General features: G+C 48.7%; 1 protein-coding gene across 5 annotated transcripts in view; it reads left to right on the top strand.

Annotated features, from left to right (window-relative positions):
* Positions 1-25,241, top strand: part of SCAMP5 (secretory carrier membrane protein 5) — a 40,505-nt gene that overhangs the window by 10,976 nt on the left and 4,288 nt on the right. Inside the window, exons 1-8 of one of the 5 annotated variants that reach the window (XM_045899688.3) lie at positions 6,748-6,903; positions 10,405-10,547; positions 15,690-15,753; positions 16,498-16,626; positions 19,652-19,808; positions 20,922-21,023; positions 21,443-21,560; positions 21,817-22,011. In XM_045899688.3, coding sequence (XP_045755644.1) covers positions 15,747-15,753; positions 16,498-16,626; positions 19,652-19,808; positions 20,922-21,023; positions 21,443-21,560; positions 21,817-22,011 — 708 coding nt within the window. In that variant the 5' untranslated portion in view covers positions 6,748-6,903; positions 10,405-10,547; positions 15,690-15,746. Of the gene's footprint in view, positions 1-6,747; positions 6,904-10,404; positions 10,548-15,689; positions 15,754-16,497; positions 16,627-16,659; positions 19,809-20,921; positions 21,024-21,442; positions 21,561-21,816; positions 22,012-25,241 lie in introns of those variants that run through there. The other 4 variants (XM_045899689.3, XM_064570133.1, XM_054513428.2 and 1 more) reach the window with 4 other exon arrangements.

The raw sequence follows: 25,241 nt of genomic DNA, 5'->3' as shown, positions 1-25,241 counted from the left end.
AGGCACCGAGGCATCTAGTCCAGGGAGGTATCCAGAGGATCTGAGACTCATGTGGGCACTCAAAGGATGAGTAGGAATCAGCTAGCCAAAGGAACACCATGAGCAATGCCCAGCTGTTGACAGGAATGATAGGGACAGAGGATGGGAAGTTGAGGGACCCAGGGCGTGCTATGCCTGCAGGTAGTGGGAGCAGGTTTGGATGGACGCTTTTGTTCTAACTCAACAAGTAGTAAGCAGTGGGTGTTGCATGTTCGGAGCTGCTGGCTAGGCTATGAGAGGTGGTGGTGATGAAGATGAGCTGCCAGCAGAACAACCTAGCTGGTGGAAAATTAGCTCTTGCAAATATTAGCCATGGCAGGCGTGGCTGCCCCCAAGTGGTTTGCTGGAGGCACTGCTGATAGAAGGGAAGCACTGTGGAGTGGCCACTGACAGGGCTTGTTACACAGGCGAGAGGCTGGGTTTGGGAACCGTACTTGTTTCCTAGACTCAAGCTGTTCCAGTGATCCCGATCTTTTAAAGCTAACAATACTGAGTTATGATTTACAAACAATAGAGGACACAGATCTGAAGTTTTCAGTTTAATAAGTTTTGATAATTTTATATAACTTGTAACTACCACCCAAAACAAGATCTAGAATATTTCTATCACCTCAGAAATTTTTCTTCTGTCCCCTTTTAGTAAGTCTACCCACCCACCTGCCCAACCCCCAGTCAGCAACCCCTATACTCGTTTGTATCACATTAATTTTCCTGTTGTTAAACTTCATATAAGTGGAATCATATAGTATGGTTTTGTTTTTGTTTTTGTTTGGTCTGGTTTATTTTGCTTAATATGTATTTTAGATTCATCTATATTGTTGCATGTATTCATTTCTCATTCATTTTTCTCCTTGAGTCATATTATATTGTATGAATATATAATAATTTGTTTATCCATTCTCTTGTTGATGGCTGTTTCCAGTTTTTAGCTACTATGAATGAAGTTGCAACAAATTTGCTCTTTTGTGAACCTATGTTTTTATTTCTCTTGGGTTTATACCTTGCTAGGTCAAACAGTAACTCTTATGTTTAACTTTTTGAAGAACTGCCAAACTATTTCCCAAAGTGGCTACACTATTTTACAATCCTATCAGCAGTGTATGAGGGTTTCAATTTCTCCACGTCCCTATCAATACTTAGTATCTGTCTTTTTTTTTTTTTTAAGATTTTATTTATTTATTTGACAGAGAGAGACACAGTGAGAGAGGGAACACAAGCAGGGGGAGCGGGAGAGGGAGAATCAGGCTTCCCGCAGAGAAGGGAGCCCGATGCGGGGCTCGATCCCAGGACCCTGGGATCATGACCTGAGCCGAAGGCAGACGCTTAACGACTGAGCCACTCAGGTGCCCCAGTATGTCTTTTTGATTATAAACATTCTAGTGGATATGTAATGGTGTTTCATTGTGGGTTTGATTTGCATTTCTCTGATGACTAATGATGGTGAGCATGTTATCATGTGCTTATCAGGCATCTATATATCTTCTTAGGAGAAATTTTCCTTCTTTCCTTTTCTTTTCTTTTCCCCTTCCTTCCTTCCTTCCTTCCTTCCTTCCTTCCTTCCTTCCTTCCTTCCTTCCTTCCTTCCTTCCTTCCAAGTAAGCTCTGTGCCCAATGTGGGGCTTTAACTCACGACTCTAAGATGAAGAGTCGTATGTTCTACCGATTGACCCAGCCAGGCGCCCCTTGTTTGGAGGAATTTCTATTCAGATCCTTTGCCCATTTTATTTATTTATTTATTTATTTGGCTTTAAAAAAATTTTTTTAATTATGCTCAGTTAACATACACGGCAATATTGGTTTCTGGAGTAGAATTCAGTGATTCAAATATTGGCTTTTAAAAAACATTACTAATACGGAGTCAACTGCTTCCTTATTGGAGATCTCTAGTCAAAGGTGAGCTCAAATTTGAGGTGGGTGCTCCAGGTAAGGCCCCTTTGTCCCTAGACCATGCCTCTACTCTTGAGGATGTTCTCAAGAGAGGTGTGTGCCTGAGAATCTTTGGTCCTAATTCTTTGCTCCTTCCTCTAACCACACCCTTTGCCAGGTAACGTGGCTAAATGCAGATGCAGAACCCTGCCCTTTGATCTTGGGCTCAGACATGGTACTTGTTTTGGCCCAGGGGTGTGTGGGCAGAAGCCGACCTCTTCCTACTGTGCCACTTCCAAGCCTAGGTTGTAAGGTGGCTTGGGTGTTTTGCTTGCCCTTTTGTGCCCCTGCTGTCATCATGAAAAGAACACACCTGGCTAGCCAACTGGTCCAAGGCAGATGAGAGACACTGCAGTGTAGAACAGACCCATACCTGACCTTCAGCCTGGAGCTGCCCATCTATGCCCGTCATAGCTCAGCTGAACCAGGCCAGGATCCCTTTGCCCATTTAAAAAAATTTTTTGGGGGGGCGCCTGGGTGGCTCAGATGGTTAAGCGTCTGCCTTCGGCTCAGGTCATGATCCCAGGGTCCTGGGATCGAGTCCCGCATCAGGCTCCCTGCTCCTTGGGAGCCTGCTTCTCCCTCTGCCTCTCTCTCTCTGTCTCTTATGAATAAATAAATAAAATCTTTAAAAAAAATAAAAAAATAAAAAATAAAAAATAATTTTTTTTTTTAAGATTTTATTTATTTGACAGAGCACAAGCAGAGGGAGAGAGAGGGAGAAGCAGGCTCCCTGCTGAGCAAGGAGCCCGTTGTGGGACTCGATCCCAGGACTCTGGGATCATGACCCGGGCCAAAGGCAGCTGCTTAACTGACTGAGCCACCCAGGTGTCCCCCCTCTTTGCCCATTTTAAAAGTGAGTTATTCTTTATTGTATTATTGAGTTTTGTGAATTCTTCATATATTCTACCTGCAAGTCATCTATCAGATATGTGATTTGTCAATACTTTCTCCCATTCTGTGGGTTGCCTTGGTGGAGTTTCCAGTCTGACTGGGGAGAGAAGACAAACACAGGGAGTGGGTGTGGAGGGGAGAGGCACTGTATGGGGAGGCCTAGGGTGAACTCTCTGAGTTTCGGGGTTGTCCACCTGAGTAGTAAGTGGACTGGATGAGCCGCTCTGACATTGCCATGGTTCCGCAGGCAAGAATGTGTGTCATTGTATATGATCAGGCATGTGATCAGGCATATATGCTAAGTGTCAGGGACCTGGCATCTTACAAGACCAGGAGCATGGGGTGGGATGGGGGGAGCAGGAGTTTCTTTCTTAAGAAAGGAGATTCCGTATTGCAAACTTCCACAGGACTAATGGGTTACCTTGGAGATGTGGCTTGAAAGCCAGATGGATTTGGGTTTAGATCTTGGTTGTAGTAGATGCTACTACATAGTGCTCTCTCCATTCTTCCTTAACCATTTCTGATGACTTCTTACTGCAAGCCCCTGGGATTTTCTGTCTGAGGGCTTTCTCTGCTCAGAAGGCACACAGGAAGGTCTGAAAGTGCCAGGAGCAGCTCTCAACCCTTAGTTTCCTCATTTGTTTGGTGGGACAGCTGTGTTGCACTCTGCACTCTGTCCCAGGGGTCCCCAGTAGGATGCCCTCCACCCCCCCCACCATTGCCCACAGTGGTAACCTGCTCATCATTGCACCCCAAATTGGTTTCCATTCATTTATTTGTTTCAATTTCCTCCACTCCTCTACTAGTGCTTCCTGAGATGATTTCTCAAAAAGACCATTTGTACTCACATCCTTATTCTGGTGTCTGCTTCTGGGGAAACCCAACCTAAAAATACTGGTTCTTTCATTTCTTAGATACATCCATTTCATTTCCTTGGGCAGAGCACTTTACCTTTTGAAACTCCCTTTCCTCATGTACAAATTGGGGATAATAACACAACTTCATGGAATAGTCATGGGGCTTAGCATCTCACTCAGACATGTTAAGGGTTTAGTAAATGCTAGAAAAATCTTCTTTTATTTTCAGTTGCTTACTGGCCTGTAACATAGATACTATCCCAGAGACCCTTTGGTGGACATGCCTCATTCAACCATAGCTAGGCAAGAAAAGACAAGCAGCCTGGAGCTGGCCCTATGAGTGATTGGATTCTTGCTCCCAGTTACTTGCTGCCTCCCCGCAATTAGACATCCCCACTGTTTGTCATGCCTTGCATCCTCTAGAGAGAGCATGTCTTCTGTCTCTCATATATTAGCCATATGACATGCTTTGGTGAGTGGCATATGACATTCTCCACATGTGAGAAGAAGCTCTAAATATATTATTGCATAGTTCGTCTAAGGCTTTTTCATTCCTCCCCTTAACCATGAGAAAGACATGTTCCCAGGGCTTAGCATACAGTATAACAAGCACTTATTAACTGTGTAAGAGGAACTGTCCTTGTGTTACATGTGTCTACATGTGTTAATTCATTTCATTGTCACAGAAAACCTAGATACAGGTCCTGTTATCACCACCCTTGTTTTATATATGTGGAAAACTAAGGTTCAGTAAGAATGAGTACCTTGATCAAATTAACACAGCTGGGGAAAGGCAGGCAGTCTGCTTTCTAGGCCCATATTATTATTTTTTTCTAGGTCCATATTCTTTTTTTTTTTTTAAAGATTTTATTTATTTATTTGACAGAGAGAGACACAGTGAGAGAGGGAATACAAGCAGGGGGAATGGGAGAGGGAGAAGCAGGCTTCCCGCAGAGCAGAGAGCCCAATGTGGGGCTTGATCCCAGGACCCTGGGATCATGACCTGAGCCGAAGGCAGACGCTTAAAGACTGAGCCACCCAGGCGCCCCTCTAGGTCCATATTCTTTTTTTTTTTTAAGATTTTATTTATTTATTTGAGACAGAGAGAATGAGAGGCAGAGAGCATGAGAGGGAGGAGGGTCAGAGGGAGAAGCAGACTCCCCGCCGAGCAGGGAGCCCGATGCGGGACTCGATCCCAGGACTCCAGGATCATGTCTAGGTCCATATTCTTAACCACTGCATTATGCTCTTTCTCATTGTAGGTGATCAGCAAATGCTTGTTGTCTAAAAGTTTTTTTAAATGATTGTCATCACTGACAACATTGTTCCTTTCCATTTACCCATACTCTGAAGGTGTAATCCACTGGGACAAAGATGGGCTTATGACTTTGGACCTGGATACTTTTCCTGCCTTCATTGTTGGACAAATAAGAGGCCCTTCTGATTCACCTGACTGGGAAAAAGTCATCTGAGGTTATCAGATGGGAACCCAAACATTTCTCCTGTAGGATCCACATGAACCACAAGATATCTTCTGTGAATTCTATGTGGATCCCAGACATATACCTTGTAAACTTCAATGTGGACCTCATACCCCTCTTCTAAAGGCTCATGTAAACCCCTATACCTTTCCCAAGGCTCACATGGACTCCCAACATCTCTCCTGTAGGAGCCATGTTTGACAACGTCCTCAGGTTCCCATTCCTCATCTTATTGGGTCCTCCCCACAGCTCTGTAAACTAGCTAAAGCTTGCATTATAGCAGGGACAGAGAACAGTGACCATGTGAGTGAACCAGGGACAGGACTAACAGCAGAACCCAGGGTCCTGCCCTGTAGCACATGATTCTCCCCTCCTGATTGGCTTGGTAGCTAGATTATACTTCCTACTCAACCTTCCATAACCCCTGAGACTCCCTTCCTTCTCTTCCCTCTCCCTCACCAATTCTGGTCTGCCTTTCTTCCCTCTCACCCCCTTTCCATCCCAGCTGTGGGAGTGCAGCCCCACTCCCAGCAGGCTAGAGCCAGACAATGGGCCCTTTTTCTGGGCAAAGAATTCCCTCAGTGTCTCCCACCCACTGAGGCCCCCTTCCAGGCCCAGGATGGTATGAGTGGAGGGCACTGTGGAGGGCAGGAGCCATTGGCTGGGAGGACAGAGGGTGGCCCTGGTTGTTGAGATCCCACAGGAGGTTTGCAATGTCAACACTGTTCACAATAAAAGCTTGTCTTTCACTCCCAACCCCATCTCTCCAAGTGGGTCTCTTAACTGTCATTAGTTCCAGGTTTTTAAATATTTACCCTGGTCTCTACTCTCTTTAGGTGTTCATCTCTGCCTATCACAATCTCTTTCATTCTTTTTTCTGTGTCTCTCTAAACTTCTGTCTTTCTATTCCTTTGTGTAGCTTGCCTGTCCCTATTTCTCATCTCTTTCACACTTCATCATGTTTTCTCTCTCTCTCCTATTTTCCCATGTCTTTTTTCTTTCCAAATCTTGATCTCTCCGTGTCTCTCTGTCTCTCCATGTTTCTATGTCTCTATGTTCCTGGCTCTCCTCTCGCCTTTCTATGTCCATCTTTCCATGGATCTTTGTGTCCATTCTCCTTATGTCTTATCTCTGTTTCATCTATGATTTTCCATCCTCCATCCTCTCTCTGTCACTTCAGGCCTGTGGATCTGAAGGACCTTCATCAGGTATCCTGCTCACAAAGCTGTTTCTCCCTCTTCCTTTCTGGTACGGTTCCAGCAGCCCCTAGGATCGGCATTATTCTCCCCAGTATACAGATTTGGAAGCTGAGGCTCTGGCTACTGGTACCAGGCTTCCATCTCTGGGTCTTTTTCTCCACGTTCTAGTTCTTTGTGTACTCTTGTCCTCTCCGTGCCCACCAACCACCTGATCGGGCCGTGCCTGGGAACTTAGCACCTCGGACAGTTCCTGTAAGGTGAGGGGGTGGCCAGGCCTTCCTTCTCGCGAGCGCAGGAGGAGCAGCCCTAGAGGTGGCGCGGGAGTCTCGCGAGAGCGACTGTTGCTGCGGGCACGGGTGGCGCGGGCGCGTGAGGAGCCGGCCCGAGGAGCGCGCGCGCGCTCCCCGCCCCCCGCCCCCGAGCGGCTAGCGGCAGGCTCCGCGCCGCATCGCTGGGTGAAGCGCAGCGCAGCGCGGCGGCCTTTAGGCAACCGAGCGGCAGCGGCGGGTGAGTCCTGGGCCTGAAGGCCGGGAGAAGGGCTTTCCAGGGAAGCTGGGCGTAGGGCGAGATGTGGTCACCCACTCTCCAGCTTTGTGCCCCCTACGCTTCACCTTTGCATGCAGGGGCAGGCCGAGCTGCTGGAGAGGTGGGGAATCGAGGTGACCTTCCCAATTTGGGGCGGGAGAAGATCGTCGCAGGTGCCCCCAGGCCCCCCAACCCCCACCATCCCCATTGCTGGCTCCCGCAGAGGGAACCCGGGTCTTGGGTGACGTCAGACCCCTGGATTCTGGAGACTGGGCCTTGGGCCCTCCTTCCCCCCAGCCCCACCTGGTGTTCCCTGGAAACCAGCCTCCTCCTCCTGGGGATGGCGCACGCGACTGGTGGCGGGGTGACAGTGGCCTCCTTTGGGTCCTTCCTCACAAGAGGTGCCTGCAGGTGGACCCAGGCTGTGTCCCCCATCGCCTCCCTTGGTTTGCCGACCTTTAGTTGGCGGGGGATGGGTGCACTGGCTTGACGGAGCCTGGCTCCTCTAGGGTTTTGGGGTGGTGAGTTGGGAGTGCCGGATGTAGCTCATTCCAATATCGGCAGGAGTTGGCTATGAGGATGGGGGGTGAGGTGTTTGGGAATCTATCCCTGTCCCTGCCTCGGGGAGCTCCTGGCTTGGGGGTTGGGGAAACCAAATAGAGACTCCTACGGAGAATTCACCATCTCTGGCGGTTCAAACCGGTAATGCCCCAGCTGCGGGATGGGGAGATCAGCTAGGGCCTGGCAGACTTTCCCAGGGACAGAAGGAGAAAGGGAGGCAAGAGCCAGTAAATAGACTTCCTGGGGGAGGGGAGATTTGGATGGGGGAGAGTCAAGAGCGGGCATTCCCTGGGAGTGGTATGGGCAAAGAGGTAAGAATTCAGCACAGCTGTTGGGGAGGCCTGCCTGTGACCCAGCCATGTGACTGTGTCCAGGGGGTAGGGGAGGTCTGGAGAATTTTGCAGCCTGTGCTTTGCCTGTTCTACCTGCACAGGCGCAGGGCTCTGAAAGAGGGAGATGGTTTTTGCAGGGGCATGACGGACAAGAGAGATTTTGCTTGGGGCTACAAATCTTGCTAGTTAAGATCTGACCTGGGCTTACTTGGTGGGCCTGAAGGCAAAGTCCCTAGAGCTGAGAGAGGGTGTCTCTGGTGAATGGGTCACAGAAAGAGGGTCTTAGGTGTAGCAAACCCTGTGGAGAGTTAGTGGGGTTCTGGGAGGAGAGCTCTGGATAGGGGCCTCTGAACAAGTTGATTCCCCTCTTGGGCGGCTCTTTGCCAGCACCTTTCTCTGGGGACGAAATAATAGGACTAAGTACTGTCCTCCCTTGAGGAAGCTGCTTGTTCTAGTTTAGAGTGTCCCTCCCAGTTCTTCCTTTTCCTTTCCTCCCTCCTCCCTCTGCGTCCCTGCCCCCTCCCCACAGCATTTCCTCTACAGGCTGCACTTCCTTCACTGCTGACAGCCTGGAATCTCTGAAGGCTGCCTGGAGGCAGTTTGGTACACGCAGGGTTGACAGAAGTTGTGGGCTTAGCCTGACTGGGGGAGCGCAGCAGGTGCTCCACTCGCACCCCTGGGGAGGGTTTTCCAGTCTTAAGCAAGAACAGGGATTGACTGTGCTCTGTGCCCTGCCCTGTGCTGGGTCCCTCCTGGAAGTCTCATCCATCAGGGAGTGAGGAGAAGATTGGATGAGAATGAGTGAGCACTTGCTGCCCAATAACTGGTTCAGAATTTAAGCAGTGGGATGTATGGCATGGTTGTCTGGAAAGGCTTTCCAGAAGAGGTGGGATGTGAGCAAATAGTAGGACTTAGAGTTGACAGGGTTTAGGGGCACTGGAAATCGAGGGGGTGGCTAGACATGATCTCCTGCATGAAACTGGGTTGTGTGGGAAGCAGATCAGCCGGTGGTAGAGAAGCAAAGGTGGTGGTTTGGGAAGTTTGTAGCTGATTGACACAAGGCCTTGAATGCCAGGCTCAGGATCAGCAGGGGTACTGAAGAGTCATCATGGGACAGTGAGAGCAATGCAAGGAGAGTGCTGTTTTCTGAGGATGATTCATAGTTCTGGGACTCCAGGACTGGGGATGTGGCTTGGGGTGGGATAAGGGGACCAGAGGTAGAGCAAGAGTGGGGAACTTCCATCTTAGCAGCCCTGCTTTGTGCTCTGGCTTCTCCTGCACTGAGGCATCCATACTTTGCTACACTGACTTCTCTGTAACCATGGGCACACCTTTTGGAGACAGCGTGGGAGCAGGATGGGGGTCAGGCTGGAGCAGGGTTAGAGTCTCCTCCTTTGAGTCTTCCACAATCTAAGTTATTACCTGCAACCCCTCTCCCCCCGTCCCTCCTTATTTTCATGGAGGATTTTAGTGCTGGACCATGGTCTTTCACTTCATTGCCTCCCTCTACCACCCTTTCTCCCAGCCACATTTGAGTCTGGTCATCACTGGCATGTGACTACCTCTGAAATTTTAAACTCTAGTATCCTCTGAGCACAGTCCAACTTCTGTTTTATCTGCTTTGTGACCTCAAGGAGACCTCTAGTTCTCTGGCCCCTTCATTTCCTCTGTCCCATGAGCATGACACTTTCTGTGTCCTTCCTGGACCCCATGGTGCCGGATTTTAACCATTCTCTGGCTCGTGCCCTCAACAGCCATACCACTTTGCCTGTGTGTCCCACTCCAGCAGCAGACCCCTCATTTCTGGATTCTACACTCAGAATGCAGAAGTTTCTGGGGGCTATCACATACCAGGGCAGTCTGGTTCTACGTCTGTGCCTGGTCTCCAGCTTCAGCTGTTTTTCTATCACTTGTAGAAATCCTTTCCCTCTTCCCATCAGCTCCCCATTCCATTTTGTGGGAGAGGTATCCCAAAGTGGACTACTCTCCCAAAGCCCTTTACTCCCAGGGAGGGGGGGGTTGGGTGGGTGTGTGGGAAGTGAAATTACACCCAGGTTTCCCCATTTCTTGAATTCGATTTCCTAAATTGCAGTGGAAAGAGGGCTCCAGTCTAATGTGCCTACTCTGTGCTATGGATGCTGGCCCTTCCTGTCTCCCAGGGTCCCGGGGCCCATCAGCTGTTTTCCCCTCTATTTTAGCTTCACTCTCCACTGTTTTCCGTAATGCCTTCCTCCCATTTCTAAATATATACATATATATTCAAGGATTCTACCTCAATAAACTTTTCTAACCCTATGTCCTCCTCCGGCTGCTGCTGTTTTAAACCTATTGCTTTGTCCTACTGCAAAAGTGATACGAGACCATTGTAGAAATTTTAGAAAATAAAGATAAAAGGAAAGAAAACAAATAACTTACAATCTCATTATCCAGAGATGACTACTATTCATCCTTTGGTACATGGTGTTTCAGTGTTGTCACTGATATTCTGTGTGTGTGTATTAAAATTTCATCCAATTTTTTTTTTTTTTGAAAGATGAGTCTGCTAGACTTGTCCCTTCTTCCTCTCCCTCCTGTTTTCATTTCTTGGCAGCTGGCCTCTACCCCCACCACTTCCTGAAGCTGTGCCCTCGGAATTGCCAGATTGGCCCGTGACACACCTGACTGCTTCACGGCCCTGATGGTGTCGATCCAGTCGACCAGTCACTAAAAATATTGAGATAACCTGAATCACTGGTATGAAAAATTTTCAAGAGATATTGTTGAGTGGAAAAAAACAGGTTATAAAACAGCATGTATAAAATGATCTCATTTTGGGGGCACCTGGGTGGCTCAGTTGGACCTCGTGCTTCTCCCCTTTTTAGGGGCTCACTTCATCGGTTAACCTCTGTTTCTATTGTAATCGCACCTTTTCCCTGGATCTTTCCCATCTCTAGCTTATTTCCATCTTAAACAAACAACTGTCAGCTGTAGCCCTCCCTGGACCCATATCCCACCTAGGTAGTATCTGTCTCTGTTGTCTTCCTAGGCAGGCTTCTTCAAAGAGCTGTCTACACCTGCTCTCAGCTTGCATGTTCAACTAGCTCTAATTTGACTTCTACTCCTGCTCCCCTTCCCCCAACCCTGCTCCATGGCCATCAGAACAATTCTTGCCGGGGTCACAGATGACTGGTTGTTATTGAGTGTTATACACACTTCAGTGTTCAGCCCTTCTTATGCCAGACCTCTCCGTGGCATCTGTCATGTTTGTCCATTGGCCACTCCTGGCTTTGGAGACTCCATGCTCTCCTGGTTTTCCTCCTGCCTCCATGGCTGCTCCTTCCCATTCTTTGCCAGCCCATTCTCTGCTGCCTGGTTTGTTTGTTTGTTTTTGTATTTTTGAACAGGTAATATATTTACATGATTTTTTTTAATTCAGAAAGACGTTCCAAGTTTCACTGATACTAAGATCACCATTTTGATATTTCTGAAAATGTTTTAATATCTATGTCTTAAAAATTTTTGGCATCTGAACAATTACAAGTTGGCAGTGTATTTTCTTTCTTTTGGTAAATAAGATAATGATTTATCTTAAAATTGATGGTGTCTTGAATTAGCTGGTATAAAGATACATAGTAAAAATTATTCCTCCCACCTGCTCCATATCTATTCAGTTCTTCTGTCCCTCGGGGAGCCACAATCACTGTTTTTTAAGTAACCTAAGAATTGCTCCACCGACTGAGCCAGGCAGGTGCCCCTGGATGTCGGCATTTTTTTAACTCATTTTCTTTCTTTATTTACAGATTTATTTATTTTAGAGAGCACGCTCATATGAGCTGGGGGAGGGGCAGAGGGAGAGGAAGACAAGCAGACTCCCTGCTGAGTGGGGAGCCTGTCATGGGGCTTGATCCCAGGACCCTATCCCAGGACCCTGAGGTCAGGACCTGAGCCGAAATCAAGAGTTGGAGGCTTAACTGACTCAGCCACCCAGGCTCCCCAGGCCAGTTTAGTTTTTAGAATGCTCCACAACTTGGATTTGTCTGCTTGTTTCTCATGATTGAATTCAAGTTAAACATTTTGGGGCAGGAATACTACATAGGTGATGTTGCGTCCTTGTTGGTGCATCATAGTGGGAGGCCAGAACGTCTGTCCCGTTATCGGTAATATTAAGTTTGATCACTTGGTTAAGGTTGTATCTGCCAGCCTTCTTCACAGTAAAAGTGCCTGTCCCCCTTTGTAGTTAGCAAGTCATCTTTGGACTGGTACGTTGAGACTGTGACTCTCCTCTCCACAGTCTCTGGTCCAGTGGTTTTGGCAGCCATTGATGATCCTTGCCTGAATCAGCAGTTACATTTGTGATTGTGGAACTGGGAGATTTTTTAATTCTATCACTCCTACATTTATGGCTACCTTTCTTCTAGAAAGAAGAGCTCTTCCCTCTCTTTTTAAAAATAAGACTATTCCTTTGGAACTCATGGATTATTATTTTTTCCCACAAAATAATGATACTTATTTTTGACTTTTACATTTTATTTTTTATTAATAAAATAAAAATAAATACAATTTTTATTTTTATTATTTTTTTAAGATTTTGTTTTTTTGTCAGAGAGCACAAGCAGGGGGAGTGGCGGGGAGAACAGGTAGAGGGAGAAGCAGGCTCTCCGCCAAGCAAGGAGCCCGATGTGGGACTCGATCCCAGGACCCTGGGATCATGACCCGAGCTGAAGGCAGACACTCAACTGACTGAGCCACCCAGGTGTCCCTGACTTTTACATTTTATTTTATTTTATTTATTTATTTATTTTTTAAAAGATTTTATTTATTTATTTGACAGAGATAGAGCAGGAACACAAGCAGGGGGAGTGGGAGAGGGAGAAACAGGCCTCCGCAGAGCAGGGAGCCCGATGCGGGGCTCGATCCCAGGATCCTGGGATCATGACCCGAGCTGAAGGCAGACGCTTAACGACTGAGCCACCCAGGCGCCCCTGACTTTTACATTTTAAATAGCACTTATTATTCATCTTATTAAGAAAGTCATGTCTATTCATTATAGAGAATTAGGAAAATACAGAGGAGGATAAAGGAGCAGATTAAAATCACCTGTGATCCCTGCCATCAAATGAAAATTCCTGAGAGCATTTTGGTGTATCATGGATTATTGTTTAACATTCAGGATGTCATATGTTACTGTCATTCATATTTTTGAAACTCTTAATTGTCTCAGATTTTGCTGGTGGTAGCTCTTTCAAACTGTTGTCCTTTTGACGTGCGTCCATTTGTTGAATACCTGCTTGTTTCTGGTACACAAGATGTTCTAGGCTATCCTGGTATTTCCTTGTCCTGGCTTGAGACCAGCCATAGATGTTTTTTAAGCCATGGGTTCGTACTGACTCCTCCATTTCAAATCCAACAGCGCAGGGCTCTTATTGTCCCACGTTGCATATTCTCACCCCATATTTTAACAGTGAGAACCCAGGTCCCAACAATAACCCGTACACTCCTATGTCCTGTCCTATGGGACACATGACAGAGTTTCAGCATCACCACACCATATAAACCTGCTTATAGTTAAGCTTTCTTTCCAGTTATTTTTATCCTTGAGATATATCCTTTTACGAGAACACAGAGTGCTCTGATCAAGGTACTTGGCCAGTTCTTTTCTCTATGTGGTTGTGTTCTCAATGTCCTGCACAGTTAGTGTCATTTGCTTTTGTTTATTTCAATTTTAGGGCTTGCTTTTCTTTCTGGTGTAAGTTCTTGAGCATGTAAGATATTATATGTACAGAAGTATGTGTAAATCTTTACCCAGGGAAGTGTCACTAGTCATTGTGGCCCTTCTATCATGTAGGTGACCGTTTTATAGTGTCTGGTTTACTTTTCTTGCGTTTCTTTTGCAAACATAAGCAAATTCGTATGCAGGTTCTTCTCCCCCACTTTTTTTACATAAAAAGTAGCATAGTATTTATACTTGTTTGTACTTTGCTTTTTTTCCATTTAATCATTCCACAGCAATTAATAGAGATCCTCTTCATTCTTTTTTACATCTATATAGTACTCCATTGAATGATATACCATAGTTTATTCAAACAGTTGCATTTAGGTTACTACCAACATTTTGCTATTGCAAAATAGTATCATGTTGAATGACATGTATTTATGGTTTCTTAGTTGTGGGTAAAAAAAACGCAGAAGTAGGATTGTTGGGTCAAAAGGAAAAAAATATTTTTATTCTCCTCTCCTCTCCTTTTTTTAATTTTTACTATGAAAGATAGCATACTGTTTTGACTGTTCTATGTCTTTTGTTGCCTATTGTCTAGGCTGTTCTATATCTATGTAGTTTTTTCAATGACTAGTAATCGTGGAGATCTTTCCACAGCAGAGAGCGTTTTAAAAACTGCAGAACAGCCCATTGTATGACTGTACTGTTTATTTCATCATCCCCAATTGATGTGTAGATTTTTCCAGTCTTTTGGTGTTACAGTGCTACAATTAATGCAGCTGTGTAAGGGGATCATTTCATGTAGGTTTCTACCATGCCTGTCTTTTTCCCTTTTGTGGTAGATGTTGTTGGGTTTTTATATCTATATTTGATTTCATATCACAAAGGGGCCATAAAAGATTACAACTGCCCAAATCTTTAGTTGGATCCAGAGAAATTTGACTGGGAGGGTTTTGTTTTTGTTTTTTTAATGCAAACTTAAAAAAAAGATTTTATTTATTTATTTTGTGTGTGCGTGAGAGAGAGAGAGAGAGAGAAGGTGCGCATGTGAGAGAGCGTGCATGAGCCCAAGCCGGGGTGGGGGTGGACAGAAGGAGAAGCAGACTCCCTGTTCAGCAGGGAGCCTGATGTGGGACTTTCTGGGATCATGACCTGAGCCGAAGGCAGTTGCTTAACCAACTGAGCCACCCAGGTTCCCTTAAAGCAAACTTTTAATTGAAGTATAACACATAAGAAAGTGCACAAATTGTAATCTCATGCTTGATGAATTTGCACAAAGTTGACACTGTGTAACCAGCTCCCAGACCCAGGAACAGACCATTACCAATACCTCAGCTTATGCTCCCTGCTTCCTCAAGGTTAACACTATCTTGACTTTAATTTTTTTTTTTTTTTGCTCCCCCGCATCTTCACTTTTAATACCTTGCTATATATAATGCATATTTTCATGATAGTCACCCTCCCCTTTTAGAGTATGCACTGCACAGGTTTCATGCAGAGGGCAGGAACCACATCTGTCTTTTTTTTTTTTTTTTTAAGATTTTATTTATTTATTTGACAGAGAGAGACACAGTGAGAGAGGGAACACAAGCAGGGGGAGTGGGAGAGGGAGAAGCAGGCTTCCGGCAGAGCAGGGAGCCCGATGTGAGGCTCGATCCCAGGACCCTGGGACCATAACCCAAGCCGAAGGCAGACGCTCAACGACTGAGCCACCCGGGCGCCCCGGGAACCACATCTGTCTTACGCTGCCTCCCCAGTGCCTGACACATTACACATCCCCAACAAATGACTGAAGGCAAAGGCCAGCGAGAGGGGAGGCCAGCCTGTGACTGATGCTAGGTCTGTCATGTTCAGGGTCAAGGAATAGAATGTTCTCTTTCAGAGGTCTCTCGTCTCCTCAGGCCTTCTCTGTCACTTGCCTTTGCCTCATGGGGTCCCTTCCTAGGTCCCTTCCCCACCCTTGGATAGGGTTTTCTGAAGATAGACTCTGTGCCTTGAGGCAAACGGCAGGAGGTCCTGGAAGGAGGTAGCCGGTGGAGCTTTCTCCACTGGGCTCATCCCACTGTGGGCGTTAGAACAGTTTCTGCCCCAGGGAGCTTCCAGCGCTGCAGGGGCTGAGAGGGGGTCTGGGTTGCGCAGGGCCTGATCCTCATCCTGCTCGGGCTTTTCTTTCCTTCCAGGTCAGGACAAAGAGGCGTGGGCAGGCCGCTGGGCCGGCTGGTGCCATCCGTGCCATCATGGCAGGTAAGGACAGGGCCATCTGGATAGGACATGCAAGTGAGCAGAGGGTGGGTGGCCCCCTTCCTAGTCTCCTTATCCCCTTCAGTTTTTGGAGGTCAAGTTTGTTCTGTCCTCCTGTCCCCAGGCTTTCCCTGGTCCCCCACTGAGGCCTGTCTATCCAAGACCCTCCGCCTGACACTGTCTAGCTCTCTGTCAGGTCTCTGACCGTGGGAACCAGAGATTGAGCATCCTGATGCCCTGGTCCTGCTGGCCACCTGACTGATAAGCAGCACAGGTGGCTCAATCCCTGTCTCCTCTGTTCCCATTGCTCTTTAATACTCTGAGACCCTTTCCTTCAGATTTCTGAGTTGTTGGTTCCCAAAGGCTCAGGTACAGAATGCCAGAGCTGGAGGGACCTTTAGAGACTATCTAGCTCAAGCCCCACCCCACCGGCTAAATGGAGAACATGAATATTGGAATGCACACGGGAACCCCTGTCTCCAGGCTCACCTATCCTGCTTCATCTGCCTGGAACTGGACAGCATTTATTATTTTTCTTCTGAGAGACAGCAACACTGCCTCAGGGCCTTTGGTTACTTTGGGAACCTCAGAGCAGACTTGAGGAAGCAGGGATGGCTGGGTGGGGTTAGCAGTGCAGCCTGTGACCTCAGGGGCCGGGGGCAGCTGAAACCAGGGCAAGAGGATCATACTGGGTTGTTGGGGAGGGGAACATTCACGGTGATGCCATGCTATATGCTTCACCCACAGAGAAAGTGAACAACTTCCCACCGTTGCCCAAATTCATCCCCCTGAAGCCATGTTTCTACCAAGACTTTGAGGCAGACATTCCTCCCCAGCATCTCAGCATGACCAAACGCCTCTACTACCTCTGGATGTGTGAGTGCTATGTGATGGGGGTGGGCTATGGTGGGCTGGGGGAGGAGGGAGGAAGGCTGGTAGGTGCTGAGCATCGGGGTGGGAGGCCTGTAGGCCTGGCTGCCCCTCAGCCACACTTGCAGTATCTGCATGGGCCATCTCCCAGCAGCCTCCTCTCATGGGCCGACCCCCGATCTGGGCCCCAGTTTCCCTCATCCCCCTGCCCTCTACTTTCCATTCACAGAGCATCTGGATGAGGGTCTCTGTCCACTGGATCATTTCTCTTTTCTTGTTCTCCCTTCCCCTTCCCACTGGGGTGGTTTTCCAGGGAGCCTCTGGTGGCTGCCAGGACCTCAGGATTCTGGATTCATAGAGGAATCCTTGTCTCAAAGCCACATTTGTCTTGCTTTCTTTGTAAAACTGCTCAGAGAAAAGAGCATTAACTGGGAGTTGGGAGATATGGGATCAAACTGGGCTGGTTGTCCTACTTCCCAAGCAGCAGGTTCCTCACCCAGGAAGAGGGTGTTTGCTTAGTGATCACTATGGTTCCAAGGAGTTCTGTGTTGTGTGGTCTGTACTTCTGTAAGAATCTAGAGTTCTAATGTTCTACAATGTTGAGGTCCAGAGTGTCAAGGCCCTAGTAGCTGATGGTCAGTGGCAGGTTGGCAGGAAAGTGTCATCGTAGAGAGATGGGACTTGGCTGTGCCCAGGCTAGTCAAAGGTACCTCTTAGGAGTATACAGAGGGCAGGCTGGCTTTCCCATGCTGGGTATCGGCCTCAAGGAATCTTAGACCTGCAGTGTGACCACAGCCAGGGTCTGTCACAGGTGATGTTGCCTTGAGTCAGCTCACACTTAGCTGCTGACTTGGGGAGGTGATTACTTGTGCCCAGAAGGAGGTAAAGGATGCTGTCTTTGCAGGTTCTTCATGGGGTGATAGAAAGAGTGTGGGGGTAGACAGATTGTTTCAAGTCCTGGCTTGGCCTTTGAGTGGAGAAGGCATCTTTCCCCATGTAACGTGAGGGAAGGAAGAGATGGGGGCAGGTGCAGGTAGGTCTATAGATTTTGGGAAGAGAATGAGGAGGTTGCCTCTGATGGCTTCTGTTTTTTCCCATCAAATGTGATGTAGAAGTGGGGATGGGAGCTTTGAAGAAGGAAAGTGGGATTGGAATGAGAGCACCTTTGTGGACAGAGGGTGAGGACACTATCCAAAGACATGTGACCCCTAAGATTTCTGGACCATGCACAGGGCCCATTTGATGTTGGCCGAATTGATAGTCCTACCGGGCTTTTCCATAGGCTCCTTCTTTCCTAGCAATGTTCAGCTCAGGTACAGATGGGAGTTCTGTTCATCCAGGGGAAGTGTGAGCAGAAGACGAGGCAGGGGAGAGCATTAGAAAACATGTAATGAATTATGGAATCTAAGCTGGACAGGGAGAGAAGTGGAGATGGAAAAAAACTGAGTAGCCGCGTTAATAGATGTCTGTTCCAAACAGGGGGTAGAATAATTACAATAGAAGCACTAGAACCAGTGAGCTGGAGAGAGATGGGACTGGAAGGAGAGCTATAAACCAATATAAAAACAGGTTAATGTCTGTTCTATGTAAAGAGCAAATAAAATCAGTTCTGGGAGTTCCAGAGTTCTGGGAAATTGGAGGGCAATAAACAGAGATGGAGGAAATGCAGCTGAAGCGCAGAGGAAGAAATGCTCACCCTTGTTATGAGGGGCCCTGAGATGGGTGTACCTGCATAGATGACAGCATTGTCCCATCAGACTTGGGAGCACCCCATCTGTCCTGGGGCTCTGGGAACTCTGCGCCTGAGAAGATCTCATCCAGGAGCTGGATTTAAGGGCTATAAATACCTTCCTAAGTCCTCACTAGGCACCTGCCAGATGCTTTGCTCCCAAGGAAATGCATATGACCCTTGAGATGCTTAAGGGCTCTATTCAGAAGCCACGCCCAGATGCCTGGTTGTTTGAGACCAAGATTGAGCCCTCCTGCCTTTGTTTATTCAGCAGGTCTTTATGGAGCCTTAAAGGGACTCAACCTAATGTTTGAGGAAGGGAGCATCCTGATGTCAGAAGCCCTGGGTGTGTGTTAGTGCCAGCACAAGTCTTTGAGGTTTCTGCTGGCTGTGACTTGGTGATCCTGTGATTCTGAGTTCAACTAGAGTATGTGGGCACAGAGGGGTGGGAGCCGGGTTCTGCTCTTGGGGAACTTCCAGTGTGGTTGATGGGCTAGAATTTGTACTTGGGGAACCATGCATGAGAGCAGCCCAGGTCTGCAGGAGGTCAGAGGGATGGGACATGAATAAGGCTGCAATAGTGAAGGAAGGCTTTGTGGAGGAAGCGACATGGTAGTTGTCTAACAAATGAATTAGATAAAGACTGAGATCCCAGCCATTGCTTCCTGCCCCATTTAAGAGCAGGGCAGATGGTACAGTGGCTTGAAGAGAAGTTTCTACAAGGCCTTTTACTTTCCACTTTTTGTGCCCCTTGCAAGAGAAGATATAAGGGTTTCTTGTGCCTTGGGCTTGGTGATTGCTGAGTCTGGGAGGGCCAGGGGCTGAGGACATTCTTATAAGGAGAAGAGCATTTCTACCACCTGGAGGCTTTGGGGCCCTTCAGTGGGGCTTGCTGGACTGAGGTTCTGGGTTCCTCCTCTAGGGACTCCCTGTTCTCTAGATTTCTCAGATCCCTCGGAGTGGGTGTGGGGAGGGGAATTGGTCTAAGCTCCCAGCTTTCTTTCTTACAGTCTGTACTCCTTCTGTGTGTGTATGTATGTGTGTCTCATGTATCTGTGTGTGTGTGTGTATTCACTGATGTGGGTTGTGGGTGCGAATATCTGTAAATGTGGCTTTCATGTATGTTTGTGTGTATCTCCCTCTCTGTGCATTGTGCTGTTTGCATGTGTTTGATTGTGGGTCTGTTGATTTATGGGTGTGTGTGTCCATGTCTGGGTGGTCACATGTCTCTGCATGGGCCTGGGTGTCTGTGTGCATGTCTGGTGTTTGTCTCTGTGCGTGCATGTGCTCCTGGGTCTGCAGTGAACAGCGTCACGCTGGCCGTGAACCTGGTGGGCTGTCTCGCGTGGCTGATCGGAGGCGGGGGAGCCACCAACTTTGGCCTCGCCTTTCTCTGGCTCATCCTCTTCACACCCTGCTCCTACGTCTGCTGGTTTCGGCCCATTTACAAGGCCTTCAAGTAAGTGGTTGGTGCTGACCCCAGCTCCTAACCTTGTGTCTTTGCCCATCTTCCCTGTTTCTTCTCTATATATTTTCTCACTTTTTTTTGACCACCCCCCAAACTCCCTTTCACTTGTTCACTCTCAGCTCAAACTGCCAGGTAGGAGGTGGGCTTCCTGTGAATTCAGTGCTGGGGATGAGAGAGCTGGGAGTCAGAGCCTTGGTTTCCTCTTTCCTCACTCCTCACTTCCTTTCTCACTTCCTTGGGTGGGCATAACGGAGATGAGGCCTATCTTAGTTTTGCCTTCCCTAGGCAGCTGTATGTCAGATTTGCCAGTGGGGCCACCTGTCTCAGTGGAGCTGCCTATCTTTACACCTGTGGGGCTAGCTGATTTGGTACCAAGTGGACCATCTATCCATGTACTACTGACACTATGTGCTAATGATGTCATCCAACTCTGTGCTCAAGGGACCACTCATCCATGTACGAGTGGGGATAACTGTCTTGGGGCCAATGGGTGTCTACCTTGTGTAAAACGGATTTTCAGTCTTGGTGCTAATGGACCTATTCATCCATGTACCAACAAGGCTATCTGTCTTGGTGCCAATGGAGAATCCATCTCAGTGCTAATGGGGCCTCAAATGTCTTTGCCAACCAGATCATCCACCTGTATGCCAGTTAGGCTACTGTTTGGTGCCAGTAGGGTTCCATTCTTATACCAATGGGACTTTCTGTCTCTTTCTTTATGGGAATATCCATCCATGTACCGGTGGAGCTGGATATCTTGGTGCCAGTAAGGTTGTCCATCCCCTTGACAATGGGGTCATTTATTCTTGTCGTAATTGACCCATCTATTTCTATGCCAATGGGGCCAACCATCCACGTACGATGCATGTGAGTGGTCCATTTATGAGGAGATCTCTTCCTATGTAATGTTGCTCACACAAGACTAACACATGGAAACTTGCAAAGATTCATGTAAACACTTCCATTTTTGCCTCTCAATTAAGGCCTTTAAGTGTCTCCTGTCCATTGCTTACTCATTTAAACTTGGAAGGGCTGGGGGCTCCTGAAGACAGGGGAAGCCTTCTCCCTCTGCCCAGGTGATGAGAGTCATTTCCTCTGCTACAGGACTGACAGCTCCTTCAGCTTCATGGCATTCTTCTTCACCTTCATGGCCCAGCTGGTCATCAGCATCATCCAGGCTGTTGGCATCCCAGGCTGGGGCGTCTGGTAAGAGATTGGGGTGTCTGGGATGGACCCAGGGCTGGCATGGGTGGCACCTTAGGTGTGTCCTTTGTTTATGTCTGTGTGTTAGCTGCTTGGCCTGCAAGAGAATTCAGGGTAGGGTAGTAGACACAGGCACAGCAGCAGAGGGGAAGGAGAACCTCGCAGTGGCTTTGGGGGGTTTCCAGGGGTGTCAAGCATCATGAGAGAATGCAAGGGAAGGAAGCCTCATGTCTGAGGAGCTTGTCTCCTGAGCCATGGGAAAGAATTCTTCTGAACCACTGCCACAGGCCAGGTGGCTCATCTCTTTGCATCCGATGATATGGCCCCTCCCTGAGACAATGAGATGGCTCCTGGCTGTGGTGGGGGGGCTCCCGGTTACCCCTCAACATGCCAGCAGTCCCACAGCTGGCCTCTTCCTGCAGCGGCTGGATCGCTACCATCTCCTTCTTTGGAACAAACGTTGGCTCAGCAGTGGTGATGCTCATTCCCACCATCATGTTCACGGTTGTGGCTGTGTTTTCCTTCATCGCCCTCAGCATGGTATGTGCAAGGTTGAGAGGTGGCTTCGGGAGGGGCTACGATCTGTAACAACCCCTCCTCCAAGTTACAGGAGGACCCGGAGGTCTTCCAAGGGACTCACTCTAGAATGGCTTGGCGGACTTTGCTCCCTAGTACACAGGCGGGTGTGGGAGGGAGGACTGGCGCTTACAGGGACTTGTCTCTGGTGTCCAGGTCTTTCCTGGATGGGCTTGCCCTTCCCTTTGATTAATCCTTCCTTGTGCTCCTCTTCCTACAGGTTCATAAATTCTACCGGGGCAGTGGGGGGAGTTTCAGCAAAGCTCAGGAGGAGTGGACCACGGGGGCATGGAAGAACCCACACGTGCAGCAGGCGGCCCAGAATGCAGCCATGGGGGCGGCCCAGGGTGCCATGAATCAGCCGCAGACTCAGTATTCCGCCACCCCCAACTACACATACTCCAATGAGATGTGAGCCAGCCGAGCCTACCAGGAGGGCAGGGCTGGGGGTCCGTGGGACGGGGACTCAAGCCACATTGTCTGTTGTGGTGACCAAGCAGGGTTCCTTCCTCCCTTTTCTCCTCCCCAACTTTGTACAAAGAATCAGAGTTATATATATATATATACATATATATATGTATACGTCTTCCCCCTTCCCCTGCTCCTTTGGATTCTGCTCTCAGTACTCTGAGAGCTGTGGGCTGCACGTGCAGCTGTCCCGTGCGATGGTAGCTATGTCCGTGTCCCCTTGTGAATAGTATGCAGTGGAGGTCTCTGTTGTTGTGGTGCTAGATGTATGTTTAGAACTAAACCAGCCCCCACCCTTCACCAGGGTGCCCGCTCTGACCTTGGCCCAGGGACTCCTCATGGACCAGGGGGAGGCATAGCAGAAAGCCTGGCCCCCTCCCCAGGGTTATGAGCTGAAACTGTCTCCACTTTTGGTCTCACTGGGAAGCAACAGTATTTAGCACTCATGGGGGTGTGGTAGTTAGGAGGGTGGGGACAGGCCAGGGATGTTCCTTTGCTCCTTCTGATCTGGTTTCCTCCCCCTCCTCCCCCTCCCTCCTCTCCTCTTGGTGTCAGATTCCCTGTGGCTTCTTTTCTTGCGCAGGGTCTCTCTCTTCCCCATGTGGCTTTTCTTTGTCTTCCCCAAGGCTGAGTGTCCCAGTTGTATATGCTTCTGAGACTGAGCCCATTCTCAGATCAAGGACGTAGACAGGAGCTGAGCCTTAGGTGTGATGTGGGAGGGCACACAGCTGGAGATGCACAGCCCACCTTGGTACCTGACTCCCAGGGAGTGGAAATGCAGCGTCATCTCAGAGCTTGGCCTGCAGGGGGAGGGGGGCTCCTCTCTTTTCTGCCCTGCTTCCCCTCCTCTTCCCAGAGCCCCCTTGAATCCCTCTGCCTATGTTCCTCCCCATACCCCCAGCTGCTAGCCTACCCCCATCCCATGCTAGGTGGCATCTGCCATCTGTGAGGGCTGATTCCACTGCCTTCTCTGAAGAGCTGGGTGGTGTCCAGGTAATTTTCAGGTATAAAGGTATAGCTCGAGCATAGGGTATGTAAATAATTATTGGTCCCTGAGTGATATCTGACTGGCCCAAGCCCACTGGGCAGGTACTAGGTATCTCTGAATGACCACTGGATTCCTGAGAGCAGATAGCTGTTCTGCTTGGGTCTGGTCAGGGGCAGGCTCAGAGGGCTGGGCCTGGAGGGAAGATTGGAGGAGAAGGCAGGCAGGGCCCAGGAAGAGGAGAGCCTGCCTCCTCCCACCCCAGCTTGCTTTTGGTCACAGAACAGTTCTGGGCACTTGAACTCAGGGCCCAGGAAGAAGCACATGCCCAGTCCTATCCATAAGCACAATGGCTGGAATGGGATTTCAGGTTAGGCGGGGTGGGAGGGGAAGCCTCTGACTTTTTTTTTCCCAAATCAAGATTACCTACTCCCGTCTGCCTATTAGACTTGGTTTTTGGCCCTTCCTCACCCTGTCAGAACCCGCTTTCCCTTGCAGGATAGTGATTTAAGGCCTGTGGGGCTGTTCTGTTCCAAGCATTGTGAAAATGTCACTGGTAGAGGTCCTGGCTCTTTCTGAGGCCTGGAGGGAGTGGATTCTCACCGAAGGAGCAGCTGCCTGTTTTCCATCCTCCCTTCTCCTGCCCGGGCTATTTGGCCTGAAAATTTTGGCCAACCTTGCTTGGTCACTCTGGGCTGGCTCCAGCTTGGAACCCAACAACTGGGCTTCCAGGTGCCATCTTGAGCTTTGAGCTCCAGGCACTTCATTTTCCTGTAAGGAGAGCCAAGTCCTCTGAAAAGTTCTCTTCCTAATGGTCCCTTACACTTGGGCCAGAGTATGATTGACTCTCTGCTCTACATTTTCTTTTCTTTTCTTTTTTTTTTTAAAGATTTTATTTATTTATTTGACAGAGAGAGAGATAGCAAGAGCAGGAACACAAGCAGGGGGAGTGGGAGAGGGAGAAGCAGGCTTCCCGCCGAGCAGGGAGCCCGATGTGGGACTCGATTCCAGGACCCTGGGATCATGACCTGAGCCGAAGGCAGACGCTTAACGACTGAGCCACCCAGGCGCCCTCTGCTCTACCATTTTCTCTCCAGAAAGCAGTTGTCACAGCCTCTAGTTCCTAAAAAGAGACCCTAGGTCTAGGTTTTCTTCACCCTTCCTTTCCCGTACCCTAGACCTCTGGCTCCCTTTCTCATAGAGTCTGGTAGCTCCGAGAGGCCTGTGGTAGCACTCACTCCTGTTGGATGCCACCTGCAGTCAGTTTCCTGTCCTACCTGCCTCTCTTCTTTCCTGGCCCAGACCTATATGGCCATGCCCTAGCTCTGCTCTTGGGAAGGCCTGCTACCTGTATGTGACCCAGCTTGTCCAGGCCCTGGGATGCTGCATCTCCAGGCAACTATGCACTTTCCTAGGGAGGGAACCAGTATGAGAAGTGGGGGCTGGGCATGAATTCATCTCCGCTGGATGGTCTGTCTTGGGTGTGGTGGAGGAAGGCCCAGGTCACTTTTGGGAATCCTCAGGTCTGGCCAGCCAGTGACCTGTTTTCGCATTTTGCTGGTGCCTACTGCTCCCCCTTGTTTCTAGGAGACACAGACCATTGTCCAACTGGCAGTTGACCTGCCTGAGCTAATGTCTGTCTGTGGTAATTGAGTGAACCTTAATAAAGGGGAACATTTGGCCCTGTGTGTCCTGCTGCGTCATGTGTCTTCATGTGGGCCTGTGTGGAGCCTCACTGTGGGCTGTGGGGCTTAGAGGTAGGGTGGGTCAAGTGGGTCTGTGGCCTGTCATTCCCTGGGGCCAAAAGTTACACACCTCTGTGTGATTCCTTCTGAGGCAGCCTTGAGTCGGCCTCCTGCCTGTTAGAAGGAGTTCTGAGTTGCCTAAGGAGGAATTAGAAGGCTGGATTAATGGGTGAGGGGTGGTTTGGTCCAGATGGTCGCTGCAAGCAAGGGCAAGGGTAGAACACAGAGGGTCCCCACCTCAGTTCTCACTGATGAAGACTGGCAGCAGATTCAGCAGCCTCAACAAACACAGGGCTTGTGGGGGTCTCGATGCTGGAGAATGAAGAAGGCAGCGAAGTGTACCCAATATGTTTTCTCCTGCTGCTTTCCTTTTGCCAATGCTGTGCCCTCCATTTGTATTGCTGTGCTGACACTTTATCTAAGCTTCTGGTCATCCTTCAAGATTCA

This window comes from Mirounga angustirostris, unplaced genomic scaffold (genome assembly GCF_029215605.1).
Source record: "Mirounga angustirostris isolate CCGP_5_RB_7025 unplaced genomic scaffold, mMirAng1.0.hap1 SCAF_9, whole genome shotgun sequence".
Classification (NCBI taxonomy): domain Eukaryota; kingdom Metazoa; phylum Chordata; class Mammalia; order Carnivora; family Phocidae; genus Mirounga; species Mirounga angustirostris.
The sequence above is the reverse complement of the archived record's forward strand: the minus strand, read 5'-3'. Positions and strand labels throughout refer to the sequence as shown.